The 20,201-nt window shown below is 36.8% G+C and overlaps 2 protein-coding genes across 2 annotated transcripts in view; both read right to left on the bottom strand.

Moving 5' to 3' along the window:
* The window catches only part of LOC150084668 (tectonin beta-propeller repeat-containing protein 2), a 262,877-nt gene extending 257,675 nt beyond the window's left edge, over positions 1 to 5,202 (bottom strand). Inside the window, 2 exon segments of the mRNA XM_090376317.1 lie at positions 971 to 1,109; positions 5,135 to 5,202. Of these exon segments, the coding sequence (XP_090232443.1) occupies positions 971 to 973 (3 nt within the window). The 5' untranslated portion in view covers positions 974 to 1,109; positions 5,135 to 5,202.
* Positions 5,203 to 18,567: 13,365 nt separating this feature from the next.
* Positions 18,568 to 20,201, bottom strand: part of LOC150084667 (tRNA wybutosine-synthesizing protein 5-like) — a 72,466-nt gene continuing 70,832 nt past the window's right edge. Inside the window, exon 7 of the mRNA XM_090376316.1 lies at positions 18,568 to 18,815. Coding sequence (XP_090232442.1) covers positions 18,568 to 18,815 — 248 coding nt within the window. The remainder of the gene's footprint in view (positions 18,816 to 20,201) is intronic.

The following is a 20,201-nucleotide window of genomic DNA, read 5'->3' as shown; positions in this document are numbered from 1 at the left end:
AGTGACGTAACAGGGCTTACCATCAATGAGTAGATTTTAGGGAGGCAGGCCAACTGGACTTCTCCTAAATCTTCTGTAATAGAGAGATACTGGATCCATCAGTTTTTAGGCTGAGTGTCTGATAACACACAGGATACCTGTTCCCCTTTAAGCCACTATAAATTTCATGACATTTTATCCAATTCATTTTAAAAAGTGAATTAAAAATGAATGAATTAACTTTAATTCATTCAATTAAGGTAGTTGTTGTTGTTGTTGTTATTTGGTTTTTAGGAGTTAGCAACTAAGGCCAATTTTCTCCATGGGTATGCGATGGTCATTCCCTGACCTATCAGCATCCTCCGTATTTGGTGGTTATGGGCTCGAACCCCGGTCTAATCAAGAAGCGTGTGCTATGCACTGCTGCCCCTGCCCACCTGGCTATGGAGGTGTCCCATGGTCAAAGGTAATTTTTAAAGTTATATTCATAATAAATTACTTCACTTTTTCCATTACTAACAAAATTTATGGTTCATATTTTGAGATTTCATTAAATACAAACTGCATTAAAAAACTGAAGCCATCAATACAATTATGCCTAAACAACAAAAACAACAAAACAAAAAAAAAACAGTTTACGAAAGAAAAAAACAAAATATAATACCAGTAGTCATTAACTTTTACACTTCATTTTTTTGTAATGACTTTAAAAATACCAAATTAATAACCTATTTAGCAATTTTTCTATTTCAAAACAGGTAGGTAGCAAATACAAATCATTAGTTTTTAAGGCACTGTGTGTGTGTGTGTGTGTGTGTGTGCATAATAAAATATAAAAGGGAAAAGTTCAGGTGGCCTGTGGGGCAAATTGTCTGTGTTAGTATCACAAATCAGTACTTATGAGTTAATTTTGCCATCAGCACAATTAGACCTACACAACAACAATAACAACAAAAAAAAAGTTTACAAGAGAGAAAACAAAGCATAATACCATTAGTCATTTTTGCAAGGCATACAGACATAGTTAGCTATAGGGAGTTATAGGAAAAAATATTAGATTTCAGGAGTTGGGAGAAGGGATATTCCCATTCCTCTTCCTTGAATCTGCATCTGATCCACTATGCTGAATTCTAAGAACAGAAAAATGTTGGTGTCAGGAGACAATGTTTTAGACTTTCCATAAGCAAAGAAAGTATAGAGCATTTCAGATAATTAACCCTAGAATACTATGGCTCATAAAATTTGACTCAGCAGCAGCAGTCTCCATTAACTTAAAATAAACTTAAACAAATATATAAGCATACAATAAAATGAAACCTGCCTGTATTCTCATATTTAATTGTCTCATATACAATGGCATGATCATATTTTGTTAATAACTGCTCTTTTTTCTTAGTGGTGTGTCATCAATTTTACATATGATAGTATTACTGTAAGTTTGAAATTTTAATATATTATATCTAAATTTTGTAACTTATTTTTATATAAAAATATTTTTGTTCAATAATGTTTCTGAGAAAATCCTGAAATTCTGTTATTCACTTAATGATATTTAAGAAAAAATCATTAAAAAAAAAAACAGAATGTACTATAGAATCTGACAATTCACTTTCAGTATTCAGTAATTTCTCATCAAATACATTAAAATTTATTAACCAGATACCCACAAAGTATGACCAATCTACAAGTCCAGGAGCCCCAAAAATTAAAGATTGGTTCAACCAGACCTCCTTTCCTGGACTGAGGGAGATCGCATTTGTTAGGATTTTGGACACTTTTCAATTTGGATGGTGGATAGGTACATTGTATCCATAACCAGGGTTGGGCCGCCCCAAGGGTGTAAGGGGTGCACTACACCTGGACACAACATTCAAGGGGCACCTGAAACTTACATACAAATATGAAGAAAATTTTAAAAGGGGGACACCAAATTTCAATTGGCACCGGGGTGCCCCAGAGTAACTTATCAACTGTGTGGTACTACACTCAGGGCAGTGGAGAATGAAAAAGACCTGGGATTCATGGGTGTTCCTATGGTATGTGGCGCCTGGATGCCAATTGAAATCTGGCACCCAGTTTAAAATTTTCTTCTTCTTCTTATATGCATGTAAGTTTAAGGTTTACAGGCACCCCTTGAACTCTGGTGCCTGGGTGCAGTGCACCCCTTGCACCCTCAGGATGGCTCACCCCCTGCTGGGGTTAATTATGCAGTCAGACATGAAATTCTCTCAGCAGTGCAAACATGCTGCCAGGACAGCTCATGGGGTTTTGTCAATGATATACAGAAACTTTGCTAGCAGGGATAAGGAGGTGATTATCCCCTTGTATAAGACTATGGTTAGACTACATCTTGAGTACTGTATACAGGTCTGGAGGCCTCACTTTAGGAAGGATGTAGATCTGCTGATCTAGAATTACCCTGTGTGTGTGAAAGAGAGAACAAGAGTCAGAAGTAGAAGGAAATCACCAAGGAAGAGAAGAATTATGATATCCAGCCCAAGACCCTGGGTATGCCAAGCCCACATGTGAACAGGTGCAGAGAAAAGCAACTAGATTGGTGAATGGAACAAAAGGGTGTTCTTACCCATAAAGGCTTCAGTTCTACAAATTATAACATCTTTAGATGTTATAATTTGCAGAACCTGCATGGAGCCAGCCACCGGAACCAGCCACCTGCATGGAGATCTGATTGAGGTGTTTAAAGCATTGAATGGATTGAATAAGCTGAATGTTAATAGTATTCCTCCACCTGCTCAGACTACACATGAGGGGGCATAAATTCAAGTTGAGGATGGTTGCAGGACAGATGTGCAGAAGTATGCCTTTAGACAGTGGGTGGTTGATTGATGGAACAGCCTTTTGTCTGTTGTGGATGTAGATGAGTTGAATAAATTCAAGGGAGAACTAGCAAATTCTTGGAGGGTACAGATGGGAGAAACTTGTTTTTTTTTTTTGTTTTTTTTTGACTGATGTCATATAAAATTGCATTCTTGCATCATTTGCCATTACTATTACTACATATTTGCTTCTTGTAGCATCCAGAAGAAGCCAATACATGGCCAGCATCAAGCAAAAGTACATTCAGCTTTAGATATTAAACATTTGCCACTTTTATTTACATATACAGGAATTTTTCTAGCAGGGATAAGGAGGTGATTATCCCCTTGTATAAGGCTCACATCTGGTGAGTTTGGGCTTGGCACACCCAGGATCCTGAGCTGGATATCATCATCCTTCTCTTTCTTGGTGATTCCCTTCTACTTCTCTCTAAGGTAATTCGGGAATTTTTTTTTTTTTTTTTTGGCTGGTGCAGCATAAGCCTCATGCTTCCTTGCACAATATAGCTAGTAATAATAATAACATTTACACAAATACATTTCTTTACTCCCCACCCAGATAGTTGGTTTGTTTGTTTTTTTGCCACAGTCTGTAGATTAATACCTATTCACTTATTGATAACTCTGTATAAAATTATCGATAAGTGAATAGGTATTAATACTACCGCTCTAGTGTGACATTTCCAATGTTATTCTTGTTCATTCGGTTTGCTAAGCACAACATACAACAACAAATCGGCCGATGCGCGTTCAATAGCTGATTTCGTTGTGCGGACTCAAAAACGTGGAATAACGTACAAAGAAAACCTGTTTGCTCTTCCTGCGATCAGCTATCATATTGAGCAAGTTTTTAAAGTGATTCGAATGCAGACTTCTCGATAGGAGTGACAACTGGCGAAGGAACAGCAATCCATCGGTAATCCTGCACTTTAGTGTCGTGAATCACGGACAGCCCGCAAGTCACCGCCAGCTCCAACCTGTCGGGAATCGTATTCTGACGGGCAATTCCGACTCGCTGAGCATGCGTGACACTCACTCTATCTGCCAGTCTATGTGCTGGGAATTGTCACGAAGTATGCGCGACACCTCGGTATCTGCCGCTCTACATATTCTTACGGAGCGATTCCAACTTTATTGAGCATGCGCGACATTCACTATATCTGCCGGTCTATGTGTTGGGAATTGTCACGGAGCATGAGCAACATTCTATCTGCCGGTCTGTATACAGTACTGTACTAGCAATGTACTACGTACTCGCAGTATTTTTTATTATTTTTATTTTTTCGTTTTCAGAAAGAATAAAAACAATTTCCTGGCTACATAAGAATTTGATAATAAAAATAAAATTACATAGTTATAAAAACAATAATGGAATAATGGATTTTTTATTAGAAATAAAATTTGTGAATATATTCACAAATTATTTACAAATAATCACAAAATATATTCATATATTATTAGTAGTATTATTAACTATATGGTGCAAGGAAGCCTGAGGCTTATGCTGCACCAGCCAAAAAATTTAAAAAATCTGAATTACCCTGTGTGTGTGAAAGAGAGAACAAGAGTCAGAAGTAGAAGGAAATCACCAAGGAAGAGAAGAATTATGATATCCAGCCCAAGACCCTGGGTATGCCAAGCCCACATGTGAACCCCTGGGTTCACATGTGGGCTTGGCATACTTGGCATACATACATGTGGGCTTGTATATTATTTTCAGGAAATACAAACTATATTACCTATTTCCATTATCGTTTTTATAACTATCTACTTTTATTTTTATAATCAAATTCTTATGTAGTCAGGAAATTGTATTTTATTCTTTCTGAAAACGGAAAAAAAAAAATTACTATTGCACGTACGTAGTACATTGCCAGTATCGCGCATGCTCAGTCAAGTCGGAACTGCCCGTCAGAATACGATTCACGCTAAGTTGGAGCTGGCGGTGACTTGCGGGCTGACCGTGACTCACGACACTAAAGTGCAGGATTACCCAACCCATCTGCTTAATTCCACACCACTTTTTAGAGTACTTTCAGTGGTAGATTTCTATTATTGATTAACCTTCTTGTCCAGAAAATAAATTTGGAATCCCCAAATTTATTTGAGTATTATTACATATATAATTTGACTTTATTCTGTTACCAATATTACAAACTGCCCTGGTTAAAGTAAAAAAAAAAAAAAAAAAACCATTCTAGAAGCTTTCAAAATATATGGGCCGGCTTCCATCCCCAATACACAACGTTCTTTGACATTGACAGCATTAATAACACCTTGAATTGGATAATCAATCGCAATGAAGTTCTCAAACTTACCAAGCAGGAAACTTGTAGTAGAACGTAACATTGTTATTGCAATACTGAGCCGCGTACTAACCTGTCCGATTAAAACTACGCTTATTCTTAATAATTAATCTAAAAGGCAATACATCTTAATTAAGTCAATAAACTGACAACTTCTGACAATTGCACAAGGATATGGATGCCCATTTACGTCGCAATCACGTGCAGACGACATCACAAACCGTATGTGCACAGATAAGCTCAACTACATTGCCTTCTTTTCAGTATAATTTCCCATAGAAGATAAAAATTAATATATGACTTAAAACTGTGGTTCATCTGAGGCAGTATAAATAGTAATACACGAAGTATTACTGTTCATCTGAGGCAGTATAAACAGTAATACACGAAGTATTACTCGAAGTACGCGGGGAAAACTTGCAGTAAGGACAAGATTAATCTTATGCTAGAGCAGAGCTTGGTCCAAATCAGCCGTGAGTCATGAAAACACAACCTGTAATTTTCGCACCTTTTCACTGCTACAAGTGTGTCACAGTTCAGAATCAGTTTTATATATGATTATTAGTCATATATAATACGATTATTAGTCATATGGTGCACCAGCCAAAAAAATCGCAAGTTACACTATCCTGAGAGAGAGAGAGAGAGAGAGAGACAGACAGAAGAAGAAGAAGGGAATCACCAAGAAAGCAAGAGAGAGAGAGAGAAGATGATGATATCCAGCTCAGAGCCTTAATGCTATTTTACAATCAGTATAAAAAGGATTTCTCGATAACGATTCTGAATTTTAACTTTCATAATACAATATTTGCGTTTAAAAATGACAGAACGCGTCAAATATATTAAATTACTGATACCCAATCGGGCCCGGCGCTCTTGTATCCCAGTGCCTGACAGAAAAATTGAAATTAAACGAAAAAAGGAACAAATAATAGCTGAAAAACAGAGATAAAGGAAAAGAAAAAACGAGAAGTTTAAAAAAATTTTTTTTTTTTTAAGTTTAATTAAAGAATTGATTTTAAAGCGTGTTTAAATGGTCAGGAGCGAGAGTGCATAGCACGCGTTCTTTGAATGGACCTTGGTTCAAGCCCGTGACTACTAAATACGATAAATATTTGTATTGACGATTTATTGTAAACTCTACAGATTGGTTGTCGTGCTGGAGTATAAACAGAAAATGTATGTAAATCGAGCAGCGCTCCTGTGAAACCTGAAACAATTACTTTTTTTTTTTTTTACATATGTCTAGAAAATATTGTAAATGCACGCTCATAGCAAAATTAAGTGATATTGAAAGGCATCGTAATAAAAACGATTCAGAAGACAGCCGAAGAGCTCTTTAGTTTTTGGCATCAGAGAGTATTGGCATTCAAGAAAATTGGCGATACAGAAGGTGTAAAGGCAGAAAGCAGCGTAACATTTTTCATAGTTGTGCATTTAAGTAACGTTTGTGAATTTCGTTTTTCAAACAGCAGAGTAAATAAGGACTTCAAACCGCGAAGAACAAAATGTACTTCAATAATATGCAATGCTATAGCACCATACACATTTCCTGGATTATTTAAAACCTGATTTAGGAAATAGAAACTTCAATTTAATTATCGATGAAAATAATGACATTAGTATTATAAAAATGTTGGCCATTGTAATACAGTACTATTCGAATTTCAAGGATCGATTTGTAGTAACTTTTCTTGACATAATTGAACTCAATGAATGCATTGCAGAATTCTTATCAGGTGTGTTTTTATGTCATTCACTCCAACTAGCGGTGTTGTCGGTGAGTGTCTGCCACTAAACAGATTTTCTTATTGTTCTCACACTCACCTCTTCAACAGGCTAAATATCAGAAGCTTTATAATTTAATGAATGCAGGAGTTCCTCATTTGATCACTGATAAAGCATAAAGTGCAGTTATTTTATAAAGTTCGTTATTCTACAAGAAGTAAATTGAACCTCGGGGGCTCACATCTGGTGAGTATGGGCTTGACACACCCAGGGTTTTGAGCTGGATATCATCATTCTTCTCTTTCTTGATGATTCCTTTCTACTTCTCTCTCTCTCTCTCTCTCTCTCTCTCTCTCTCTCTCTCTCTCTCTCTCTCTCTCTCTCTCTCTCTCAGGAAAACTCAGGAATTTTTTTTGGCTGGTGCAGCATAAGTCTCAGGCTTCATTGCACCATATAGCTAATAATAATAAAACAAAACATGTAAGAAAATTTTTACTAATCCGTCTGTTGCCTTATAATTTCTTTTTAGAATAAAAAATAAATAAATAAAAGCACAACAAGCGACTATGCTAAAAGGAGGAGGAAAAAGAGAGTCCACAGAAGCACTAGAAAAAGAATCTTTCTAGTGCGAATAAAATCTGCGAAGTATTTTGCTGTTATTCTTCAGTGTACATCCGATATCAGCCATCAGGAACAAATCGATGGCTTAGGGTCAGACAACGTTAACAACAAAATCTATTTGTAGTAAATGTTTTTGCAATTAACCTAGAAAAAGTGTATATTTGTCAATGATACAAAGGTTGTATCATTGATACAAAGGTTAGCAGGGTTGTTAATAACAGTAATAACAGTATGCTGCTGCAACAGGATCTGGAAAAGTGTGCAGATGGGCTGAGAAGTGGCAACTGAAGTTTAATATTGACAAATGCAAAGCACTGCATATGGACAGCAGTAACCCTAAAGACATGTACCAACTGGGTGGTGTTACATTCAGGGTAGCGGAGAATGAAAGAGACCTGGGGGTAATTGTGCAGTAAGATTTGAAGTTTTCTGAACAGTGCAGATGGCCTGCAAGAGTAGCGCATGTTGTCTTGTCAATGATATACAGGAATTTTTCTAGCAGGGATAAGGAGGTGATTATCCCCTTGTATAAGGCAATGGTCAGGCCACACCTTGAATACTGTATACAGGTCTGGAGGCATCATTTTAGGAAGGCTGAAGAGCTGCTGAAACGAGTACAAAGAAGGGCAACAAGATTAGTGAATGGAACAAATGGTTGCTCTTACGAAGAAAGGCTTAAGTTTTGTAAATTACAGTGTCTGAAGACCAGACACCTGCAAGGTGATCTGATTGAGGTGTATAAGGCATTGAATGGATTGAGCAGGCTTGATTCTGATGGGATTCTTCCTCTTGCTCGGATTACAAACCTGAGGGGACATAGTTTCAAACTAAAGAAAGACAGTTGTAGAATAGATGAGCGGAAATTTGCCTTTAGCCAGCGGGTACTTGATTGCTGGAACAAACTTCCATCTGTTGTTGTGAAAGTTGATAGCTTAAATAAGAACTGCACAAACGTTTAGAGGGAATGGATGTGTCAAATGGTTTTGTTTTTTTTTTCTTTTGGCTGATGCTGTATAAGCTTGCTTTCTTGCATCATATACCTTTACTAATACTAAAGTCATTTGACATTTTCTTGGTTTACTGGAAATGTACTTATAGCCCAAGCTAATGCATTGTTATTTGTATAAAGTTTTCTCCAAACAAAAATGCAATTTTGTAGTTAACGTTTTCTAACACTAAGCGCTCTAAATGTCCCTGACAATTAGATACGTCTCAGCCGGAACGTTGCCCAATACGTCAGTCGGTGTGTACTAACAGTTCATAAAATTAATCAAATATAGAGTGCAGTACCGGAGAAAATTTGTACAATGTGCTGAAACAGGAACTCGAAATATTAGGATTAGACATAACTAATATTCGAGATCAAGGTTATGACAATGGGGTTAATACAAGAGGAAAAGTTTCAGGTGTTCGGGCACGACTTTTACAGGAAAATTCAAGGGCATTTTTTACGTCATGTGTCAGTCACAATTACAATCTAATTCTGGGGGACATGGCCAAAACCTATCCTGATGCAATTACCTTTTTTGGGGCCACTTCAACGTTTGTACGTGCTCTTTTTAGCATCAACAAAGAGATGATCAGCGTTCCAAAAATATGTGAAGGGTCTTTCTGCAAAGCCTCTCTGTGAAAGGAGTGTCGAATGCAAAGTGTGAAATTTAAGGTATAAAGTTGGTGATTTCTCTGATGCGCTTTTGGAAATAGCAGAAACATCAGAAGATGCCCAAGCAAGAAGTGAAGCTGAATCATTAGCTAACCAGATCATGGAATACAAGTTTCTTGTTTCATTAGTGTTTTGGCATGATTTGTTGTTACACGTAAATTTTGTTAGTAAAGAACTGAAAAGTGATTCTACAGATCTTGCTACAGCTCTTTCTTCATTTAAAAACCTTCTGCGCTAGAAGTCAAAGCATAGAGAGACTGGCTTTAAACAAGTCTTAGTTGGTGCCACAGAACTTGCAGCAGAATTGGGAGTATCTCCAGAATCTCGCACAAGAAGATTACAAAAAAGAAAGAAACACGTCAATTACGAGCCTGCTGATGAACCTGTAATAGCAGTAGTAGTAGTAATTTAAATTTTAATAAAGTCTTCAAATATTTTGCCGATTAAAAAATATATATATATATATCTTTCTGATTAGTTTTGTTTATATTATCATAATGTCTGATCAATTGTTAACAAATTGTAATAATATAAAAATAATAAAGAATTATTAATAGTTTTAGTTTTTCATTATTTCAAAATATTGGGGTGTTAATATTGAATTGAATTTTTCAAGGGGGCACCTGCAGCATGCTCCAATCGGGCCCCGTATTTGTTAAGTCCGGCACTGCCTGATCGTGAAAAATCATTTTCCCAAGCTCTTTTCGCACAATGCGGTAATCAAATGACCATCAGCTAGAAGTCAGTTGCAGTGTATGTTTATTGGTATAGTTCCAAGAAAGCAGATAGCTTTGTCAATCGCAGAAAATTAGAATTTTGCAAGCTGTAGATAATGGTGTACATTCTAAGACTGACATCGCCAAACAGTATCGCATTCCTAAGAGTACTCTGTTCACTATTTTGAAAGATCGCAAAAAGTCTGAAAGTTTAGTGAAATTAACCCCAGGGGCTCACATCTGGTGAGTATTGGCTTGGCACACCCATGGTCCTGAGTTGGATATCATCATTCTTCTCTTTCTTGATGATTCCTTTCTACTTCTCTCTCTCTCTCTCAAGGTAACTCAAGGAATTTTTTTTTTTTTCCAAAAAAAGCCTCGGACTCACCAGCATAAGCCTCGGGCTTCCTTGCACCATATAGCTATATTAATAATAATAATAATAAAATCTGTTGTTGCACTGGGTAGAATTCGGGCATGATAGGCGTAGTATCCGACTCTTCAAACGATATTTGAAAAGGTAATTTTGGAATGGCTAATGATGATGCGTGCAAAAAAAGTTCCCGTAGATGGTAACCTTTTTAAAGTCTGAGCATGTAGCACAGTGGTATCGTCACCATCCTCGCGTCGATGACGCGAGGAACTTTAATGGATTTTTCACTCCGTGGCTGAGTTAGTCGGTCTCAGGCGTGGACAGCAAGGTTCTGCCTCCCCAGAAACTGGGGTTTTTCGTCCAGAAAAACAGACAAATCGACCATAGAACACACGCAATTAATATACATAAGGCACATAGCACGGCAGATGACTTTAATTATTCAGGTGACCTAAAAATAATAGTTTGGTAACCTTTTAAAACCTAAGACTGAATCATTTGCGGGTCTAATGGATATTGAAGAATTTATAGTTCCAGAAATTTAAGGCTCGTCATGGCGTGTCTTTCAAAAAAGTGTGGTGAAAGTGCAGCAGTGACGCTACAAAGGAATGGAAGGCATCCTGCTGATAATGTTTGCTTATATATGACCACAAAGACATCTTCAATGCGGTTGAAACTGGACTATTTTTTTTTTTTTTTAATTGCTACCAGATAAAACACTTCCATTTAAAGGCGAGAAATGTAGTGGCAGAACAAAAGGGCAAACAACGAATTACCATTCTCCTAGCAGCAAGGCCGAATTTAGCTATAAGCTAAACAAGCTACAATTTAGAGACGAACATTGCAAGGGGCCTCTTTCATCTTAAAAAATCCTTTTTTAATATTGTCACAGGTGAACTCTAAGAGTTTAGAGTTCACCTGTGAACTTATAGTTCACAGGTGAACTCTAAGTTCATGCATTAACATTAGCATTAGCAAAAGCATACAAGAAAACAGGCATGCAAGATACATGAAAACAAGCTTATGCGGCATCAAGCCAAAAAAAAACCTCATTTCACTCATCTCTTCACTCCAAAATGCTTGTCCAGCTCAGCCTTAAATTTATTTTAGCTATCAACTTCGACAACAAAAGATGGAAGTCTGTTCCAGCAATCAACTACCCGCTGGCTAAAAGAATTTCTGCACATCTATTCTACAACCAGGGCCGTTTTAAGGGTTGGCAGAGGGGCATATGTCCTCCCTTAACCAACAATTCGAAATGAAAGAAAAAAGAACGCAGGAGGCGTTTCGCTTCTTCTCTATTATCTCAAGGAATTCCAGTCTACGAAGAGCTAACTGAAAAAATCTCCGGAAAAAAACCAATAATTTTGTTGAGTGGCATAACTATGCCAATACAACTGTACAGGCGCCCGAGCTTGAAAGAAGCCCGTTAAATTTGGAAGACAGATTAATTTCTCAATCAACAAATTTCAAATAAACGAGCAATTTTTTAAATTGAATATAACACATTCTTATCAACCCTACGACTGGCCACCTGAGTATTGTTCAGACAGAAGTTATCTACCAACCAAGGTATATTGTCCAAAGCTTCGACCTAAATGGATGTGAGACGAACTGATGAGTTTGTAGTAGAGAAGAAAAATGTGTGGGATGCATAAAAATTATCAGGCGATACATAAGCTTATATTAGATATAAAGTAGTCTGCAATCAAGTTACAAAGGAGGTTAGGCAAGCTAAGGCAGATTACAAGAAGTCTCTGGCAAAGAATAGCAGCAAAAACATCTAAGCTTATATTAAGAATAGCAAGAAGGGGTTACATAACATTTTGGGCCACTTGTAGATGACCTGCTCAAGGTTGCTGACAAACTAAATAGGTATTTTGCATCTACATTTACACATGAGGAATTCTCTGAGGAAGCAATTGCCAGAAGTTTACCAAATTCTAATGGGGAGCTAAGTTATTTTGTGATAACTGAAAGTGGAAGAGAAATTGAATCTAAACATAAAGAAGGCACCTGGGATGGATGGAATCTATCCAATTATACCTAATAAAGGAGGTAAGCCAGTGTTGAGCTATAGTGGGCTCGCATTATAAGAGTCAATTGTTATTTTTCTTTGAAAATTTGGGAGCCCAATGTTGAAACGATCATTTATTTTACATGATCAAGGGGACATCAGCACCAGGTGTAGAATTTTAAGAGTGCACTCGACCAGTTATGTACAGTATTATAAAATTGCTTAATTTTTGATTTAATTACAGTCAGACCCTCTGTTTAACAAACTTCTTTATAGCGAATTTTTTTGAATTCCTCTTGGTAATTGCATTTAAAATAGTTTCCATAGAACGAAGAAAACTTGCATAGAACGACGGATTACAAGAGACTTAACTTTGTACATAATATTCCCACCTCTGGCTTTTAAGCAATTAAAAAGTGCAAATTAAGGGTTAAAGGTATTACAATGTTAGTTGTGCCCGTAAGATCTATGCAGCTGCTTATCCCACATACTGAGAAGTAGTGCTATTCAATATGCTTTCAGAAGATTGATGTGTATTCCCGAAACAACATGGCTTGACCAGAGGATAATAGCCTCTGGTCAACCCATGTTGCGGTTCCCCTTCACTCTGGCAAGCAGCTGTTTTTCGGAGAAGTGAGTGAACCACGCCTTTCAGTAAATTTCTCCTGTCTGTGTTTACGTGATCATAACAGCTGAATATCCTAATGATTCTGATTTTGGACAATATTCAAAGAACTAGTGACAGCAGCTACATTGGGAGGAGGGAGAATTAGGGCAACTAAGATATTAAATAAACTTTCCAAAGATGAAATGTTGGCAGATTTTGAAACTACATTGAGGTCTTCATTGTAAAAAAAAATGTTCCAAAATATAATGGCATACAGGCAATAATTAAAAAAAAAAAAAAAAATTGTATGCATTATATTACCAATATCCAAAAACCCAGCACGATTTAATCCGATTAGCATCCTCTTGGGGGGAGGACCATGTGTAGACTTGACTGCAGTCAAAAACAAAATGGAGTTGTTTATAATGTGTGGCCCTTTAGTGAGAATTGGAAATTGTCAACCCCTGTGCATTGATTTTGATAAAAAGATGTCGATATGCAGATAATATTAAAGTTCACGCATAATGAAACTTGGCGATAGCGAGGTGGTAATAAATGGCTAATTCCATTTCTTTTTTAACTGCAGTAAAGGCTATACATGGTCCTTTTGATTGGATATGGTAAGTCTGCTTTATTTTTGGTTTAGTTTTTAACTTTATATCCTTCCTTCCCTGTCAGGGCAAAGATAATCAATGTGTATTATGCATTATATAAATTCGAAATTTCTTAATTTCTATTATATTTTATATAATTTAAAATTATATTATTTGTTATAATACCTCAAAATTGTTTTTGTCTTAGTACATATTGTTCATTACAGAAACAGAGAACCCCTTATGATGAATTATTTCTTTCAATTTGGGTGGTTTACCCTGGAAGAAGGTAGCCTCCGTAGCCGAGTGGTCATGAGTGGGAGTGCAGTAGCACACGCTCTTTGAGTAGACCGGGGTTCAAGCTCCTGACTGCTGAATACGGTCAATCTGCCAACTCGCACTGGACCAGCGTGGCAGATTATGGTCCATTTCTCTCAGCATGAATTGTTGAGGAGGCTTCCATCCTGCAGTGGGTTGATAATGGCTGCACTTTTACCTTTTTTTTTTTTTTTTTTTACCCTGTAAGAAGTGAGCCAAATTGTAGGTATACAGTGATCAGTTTTCGTCTATTACCTTTTGTGTATGAACCAGAGCTGTACTGCTCAATATGTTCTAAGTTGATATCAATATTTGTAAAATAATAAGAGAAGTTTACCTCAATATAATACGTAGAACACTTCCGTATGATACTCTCCAGCAATTAAAACGAAAAAATCGCAAATCTTACATTACAGTAAAAAATAAAAAATAGTTAAAACTCAATTGAACATAAAAAAAAAAAAAAAGGTAAAGTGCAGCCATTATCAACTCACTGCAGGATGGAAGCCTCCTCAACAATTCATGAGGGAAATGGACCATAATCTGCACGCTGGTCCAGTGCGGGTTGACAGATCGACCGTATTCAGCAGTCAGGGGCTTGATCCCCGGTCTACTCAAAGAGCGTGTGCTACTGCACTTCCGGTCCTGACCACTCGGCTACGGAAACGAACACAATCAAAAATTAAATGAATTTTAAAAAAATTGCAAGGAAGGGAAATCGTTTTTTTGCAATTTTTTTCGTTAAATTTCTTTTAATTGTTTATTTGATTTCTAATTGTGTTCAATTGTTTTTTAATTGTTTGAGTTTTAATTATTTTTATTTTTTACTGTAACGTAAGATTTGCGATTTTTTCGTTTTAATTGCTGGAGAGTATCATAGGGAAGTGTTCTACGTATTATGAGGCATATATATGTGCTGAAATGGGTGCAGAGAAGGGAAACAAGACTGATTAAGCCCATTGTTTGGTCTTTAAGAGATTCCATTGAAAGAAGAAGCTCTTCAGTAATTTCAAAATTAGAGGTACATCCACGTATGAAAATTAATAACTGCGCAGTATTCTTTTGGTCGTTACTTTCGTCGGGAGCTATCGAGTACCATGTTATGGATTCAAATACTGATAATAATTGCTCATTCAAATTTGTATCGATACATTCAATTCTTCTTACTACGGTTCGCCGAGATAAACTTATATTCTCAAATTTGTGTTTAATGTCAGGACATATAATTCCACAAGCTTCAGTCATACATTCTTTAATATAGTCTCCATCAGAAAAGGCTCGTTGCTTTTTGCAATTATATGAAAAATAACCAAACTTGCCTCTACAGTAGCTTCTTGTTCCTTAGTTAGCTGCGTAAACACATTTTGTTGTCTAGATAAATTTTGAATCAATCCATCAGTAGGTTTCTTTCTGGCTTCCGGAGTTAAATTGGCACCATGTTCGGAATGTTTAGTAGTGAAATGTCTTTTAATATTGTACTCTTTCAACACTGAGACACTCTCCAGGCAGATGAGACAAATAGTCTCGTTATTTATGTTAGCAAAAAAATATTTTGTATTCCACTCTTCATTGAAGACACGATGCTCTTGTTGAATTTTTCGTTTTTTATTCATTTTCAAAAGGGCGTAAATATTATTTTTATCGCTACTGGCACCAAGATGATAACCGAAGATAATGCAAAAAAACTAACTGCGGGATGACCGTCAGAGAAAACAGATTGGAACTGCGACCGGCCAGCAGTCCTATCCTATTACTCCGCCACCGCAGCAAAGCCGTTATCGTCATCACCGGTTGTCTGTTACCGTAGTTTCGCGGGTTAGTTTATAATCGCAAATTATACCGTTATAAAAGCGCCCGTTGGCTCGCGCCGGTTCGCGCACAATTTCAAATTCTATCTCAATTTGAACAATAGAGAGATGATAAAACAATTTACAAGTCGACAAATTCTATAATGTACTACATATACAAATTTATTTTTCAAAAAGGCGTCGCGCAAAAGGCATAAAATAAGTAAACTTTTTTTCGAAAATACAATTAAAGCTCGCGGGCCGCACAAAAATGTGCGGCGGGTCGCATTCGCCCGGGGCCATAGTTTGCCCGGGCCTGCACTAAGAGCTCAGTTATTACATGCAAACAGACAGATGGACATGGTGGAGAAAAAAACGTATGTACCTTGTACACACGAAAGTTTTATTTTATATAAAAACATTCTTGGCTTGGAAGAGGTTAGCAAAATCCAGGTGAATTGCCTAATTAGTCATTTCACTGTAGCCATTTGTGGAATAATACGGCATCACAATCATACTTCCTGCAGTTACTACTGCATGAAGTACGATTGCAACAATGCAAGTATTTGTCATATGACTGTAACAATACAAATTTTGCCAATTTCTTTTTTTCGTCTTCGTATATTAGCATTATTTGCATAATTTTAATGTTGTATTTTTGTGACTAGTCAGTTTTACTTCATTCTGAAAATTTAGTAGGTGCCACCAAAGATGTTTTCACATCAAAAAGGTGCATTATTCATATATTTTAATGTGCCTAAAAATACCCTGATGGTCAATGGATTCCCAGCTACTGACAATACAATTGAGTATTAGTTTAAAAAGAAATAGGTACAAAATATGAAAAATTTTAATAATCAGTAAAATGGTTGTAGTGCCATAATGAAAATTAATGGTATATTTAATTGTTGTTGTTATTGGAAGTTTTATGGTGCAATAGCAGCAAAAGGCCATTATGCACCAAATATATTTAATAAAGGAGGAAAATACCAGATCCTTGTAAGTTAAATTTTAATTTACTGTTTGATAACAAGAACTATGTAGCGTGAAACAACTTTAACATTAACTACTGGCTACAATTTAGTATTTTTGCTAACTCCTATTATAAGGCTAAAATTTAAATTTATTTAACTCATATGGATCCAGTGTTTTCCTCCTTTATTAAATATCATAAATGTGTATGTATACATATACACCGATGAGCCAAAACATTATGACTAGTGAGTCATTATACAAATCGAAGCAACTGCAGGTTAACTACGGCGTGTGTACGGTTTGAGACACGGTATAAAAAACACCTGATACTGAACTCCATTAATCAGTGTTATTCTTGTTCTTCAGATGGAAAGGCAGCAGACTTAAGCGAGTTTGACAAAGGCCAAATTATAATGGCCAGACGATTGAGTCAGAGCATATCCAAAATAGCGCGGCTGGTGGGATGCTCACAGTCAGCCGTGGTTAGCACCTACCAAAAGTAATCTGAGAGGGAAAACCCACAAAGTGCCATCAATGATGACCACGGCTCATTGATGCTTGAGGTGCACGAAGGCTCTCCCGAATGGTACGTGGCAACAGAAGGGACTGTGGCACAACTCGCTGTTAATTGGAATGCTGGTGACGGGAGTAATGTGTCACAACACACAGTACATCGAACCCTGCTGAAAATGGCGCTGCGTAGCCGCAAGCCACTCCGAGTGCCCATGCTAACCGTGGTTCACTGGCGACGGCACTTACAATGGGCACGTGAGCATCGAAACTGGATCTTGAGTGATTGGAAGGTCGTCTAGTCTGATGAATCATGTTTTCTGTTGCACCATATACGTCGTTTACCTGGGGAAGTGATGGTGCATGGATGCACCATGGGATGAAAACAAGCCGGTGGCAGCGGTGTCATGGTCCAGCTGGGTCGTAATTCGGGTGCTGGGCATTGTCTACTACCTACCTAAACATTATCATTTACACTGTTTCTCTCTTGAATAGTGCTTTCTTTCCCAAATCTCTTCTCTCTGGTGGGGCACGGGCCTGCTCCACTGCGATCGTGGGGCCATCCTCTCTATTGGCCCCTTACTTCCTTTTCTTCCCTCCAGTCTTCACAACCCCTTTACTTTCACAGCGTTTTCAGCCATACACGTCCAAATTTAACTACATCAAAATTTCTTGCACGACCCATTTAGGCATATAGAAAATATTATTTCAGCGTACAGCTCCTCGCAAGCTTCTAAATTATTCTAACAAATGCTAATAAGTAACTGCGAGCAGCACTTTTTTTTTTTAGGTTCTAGCCACTGAAATCTCAGGAAAGTAGGTGGCGGGACTTGCCAGAGTACTATATAGGTAACACCCGGCCGGCCTCCCCGTGGCGAGGCCGGCCGGGTGTGTCGGCATGGTAATGTCGGGTCCCATTAGGGGCCCAGTGGCTAACAGGCTGGATGAACAAGGGCACAGCATGCTACATACCACATGACCCATATACTTTTAAATCTCTCGCTTGTCCAATACAGTGTACATACGCGGAGATGGGAGAAATTCCAGGAGCTGTTAGACCCAAATATACCTATATCTATACATCATTGCTGACCAGGAACACCCCTCTGGTGATGCCGTCTTTCAGCAGGATAATGTGCCGAGCCATACCGCCCGGACTGTTCAAGACTGGTTTGCGGAACATGTGGAAGACTTCCAGGTATTGCCCTAGCTTCCAAATTCCACAGACATCAATCCCATCAAGCATCTGTGGTTTGTGTTGGAACAACAACTCCGATCTGTGGCATCTCAACCACAGACCTTACAGGAGTTAAAGGATCTACTGGTTACATGTTGGTACCAGATATCACAAGACAAAAATCTTGTAGTGTCCACGTCTCAGCAGGTACGAGCTGTTTTGGCTGCATGTGGAGGACCAAGATCATATTAGGTAGGTGGTCAATAATGTTTTGGCTCATCTGTGTACATACACATTTATAATATATTTTTTATGAAAGCACTTAACCACACATTTTCAGTAAATATGTAAATTTTTTAATTATAGTAATCCTGTTTTATTTTTAATCATTGCAATTAGCCTACTGGCATAAAACATTTTATACAAATCTGGTAAACTCTCAAGTGATTTCAAAGCTTTATCAACAGACGACAATGCAAAAGAAGCAGGAACTAGGTCCTTATTTCCATATATATCTTTGCTATCATAATAAGTGCTATCCAAATGTCTCCAAAAAACATTAACAGCAATTCCAAATTCAAGGGCAGTCATGGTATGAAACCATAAGGCTAAATAAAAGAGAAAGTAGTAAGCATACATTTTAGACCTTTTAAACTTAAAATACAATTTTAAAAGATCATTTTTATAATTAATAAAATATATTTTTTTAAATTATAAAACTATAAATTCCACACACTTACTAATTCAACTATTTATAACTTCTTTATGAAAAGAATTATAAATAGTTGAATTAGCAAGAGTGTGGGATTTTATTTCAACACAAGTACTGAAATAACATGAGAATAGTACCTTACTCTGCATTCTATATTTCTGATTTTATTAGTTATAATTTTCATTACATGGTTAATACTAGATAGTGTGAATTAGAGCTGAAAGATATTAATGTTGATTAATATCAAATATTAATGATTAATGTTCTATGTTGATATTAATATTTGTAAAATAATAAGAGGAGTTTAATAACGTACTACGTACGTTATTAAACTACGTACTATATTAAACTCAATATAGTATGTAGAACACTTCTGTATGATACTCTCCAGAAATTAAAACGAAAAAATCGAAAACTTACATTAGAGTAAAAAATAAATAATTAAAAACCAATTTAACACAATTAAAAATTAAAAAGAATTTAACAAAAATATTCAAAACGATTTTCCTTCTTGAAGCTGACAACGCTTTTCGACCATATGTCATGATCAGAGGAATGAAAATTACCGAATAGGGTTGAACCTGAAACTAAAAGTGATTATTTGTCTTTGTGCATAAAGGTCCATGCATCGGAGATCAAATATGGCCGCCGAACATTAACAGAATTCTTGTGTAATTTAATTTCTACGGTTTCTGCAATAGTTGCGTATAAACGTTGAACATTAAGTATTTTGGCCTCGTTAAATAAAAAAGTGTTTTTCGTTAATGGCTAATTCTGACGCTGCTGAACAAGAAGCACGAACTGAGGCTTCATGTTGATTTACACAAATATTCAGAGCAAATCGCGTCGAACCTTGGTAAGACGAGTCACAATCACTGCAAGAAGTGTTGTATACCAGATCATTAATTTGTGTTGCGAACGTGGAAAGAACCGAGCGATTGTTCAGTACAGTGTGTAATTTCAGTATTGGCCTGGCCACAACTTTAAATTCGGTATCTAAAGAATCTATTAAGCTGTTTATGCCACTGTTCAACATACGGGTCAGAAATAAAGTATTTTTTGATATTACTATTGTTGGTTGGTGTAGTATTTTGTATCCTATCCTTAGCCTGTACCCTAATTCGGTTTATTGTGGCAAGGGGATAACCCCTGTTTAAGAACCTGCTAGTTAATATTTGTATTTCTGAGCCCAAAGCAGATTCTGTTGTTGAATATTTATAGGCATTTAGAAATTGATTAAAGATAATCGATCTTTTGTAGGTGAACAGGTTATAGCTATTAT

This window comes from Mastigoproctus giganteus, chromosome 6, assembly GCF_048544385.1.
Source record: "Mastigoproctus giganteus isolate SK-2022 chromosome 6, ASM4854438v1, whole genome shotgun sequence".
Taxonomy (NCBI): Eukaryota; Metazoa; Arthropoda; class Arachnida; order Uropygi; family Thelyphonidae; genus Mastigoproctus; species Mastigoproctus giganteus.
This window is presented reverse-complemented; position numbering and strand designations above follow the sequence as displayed.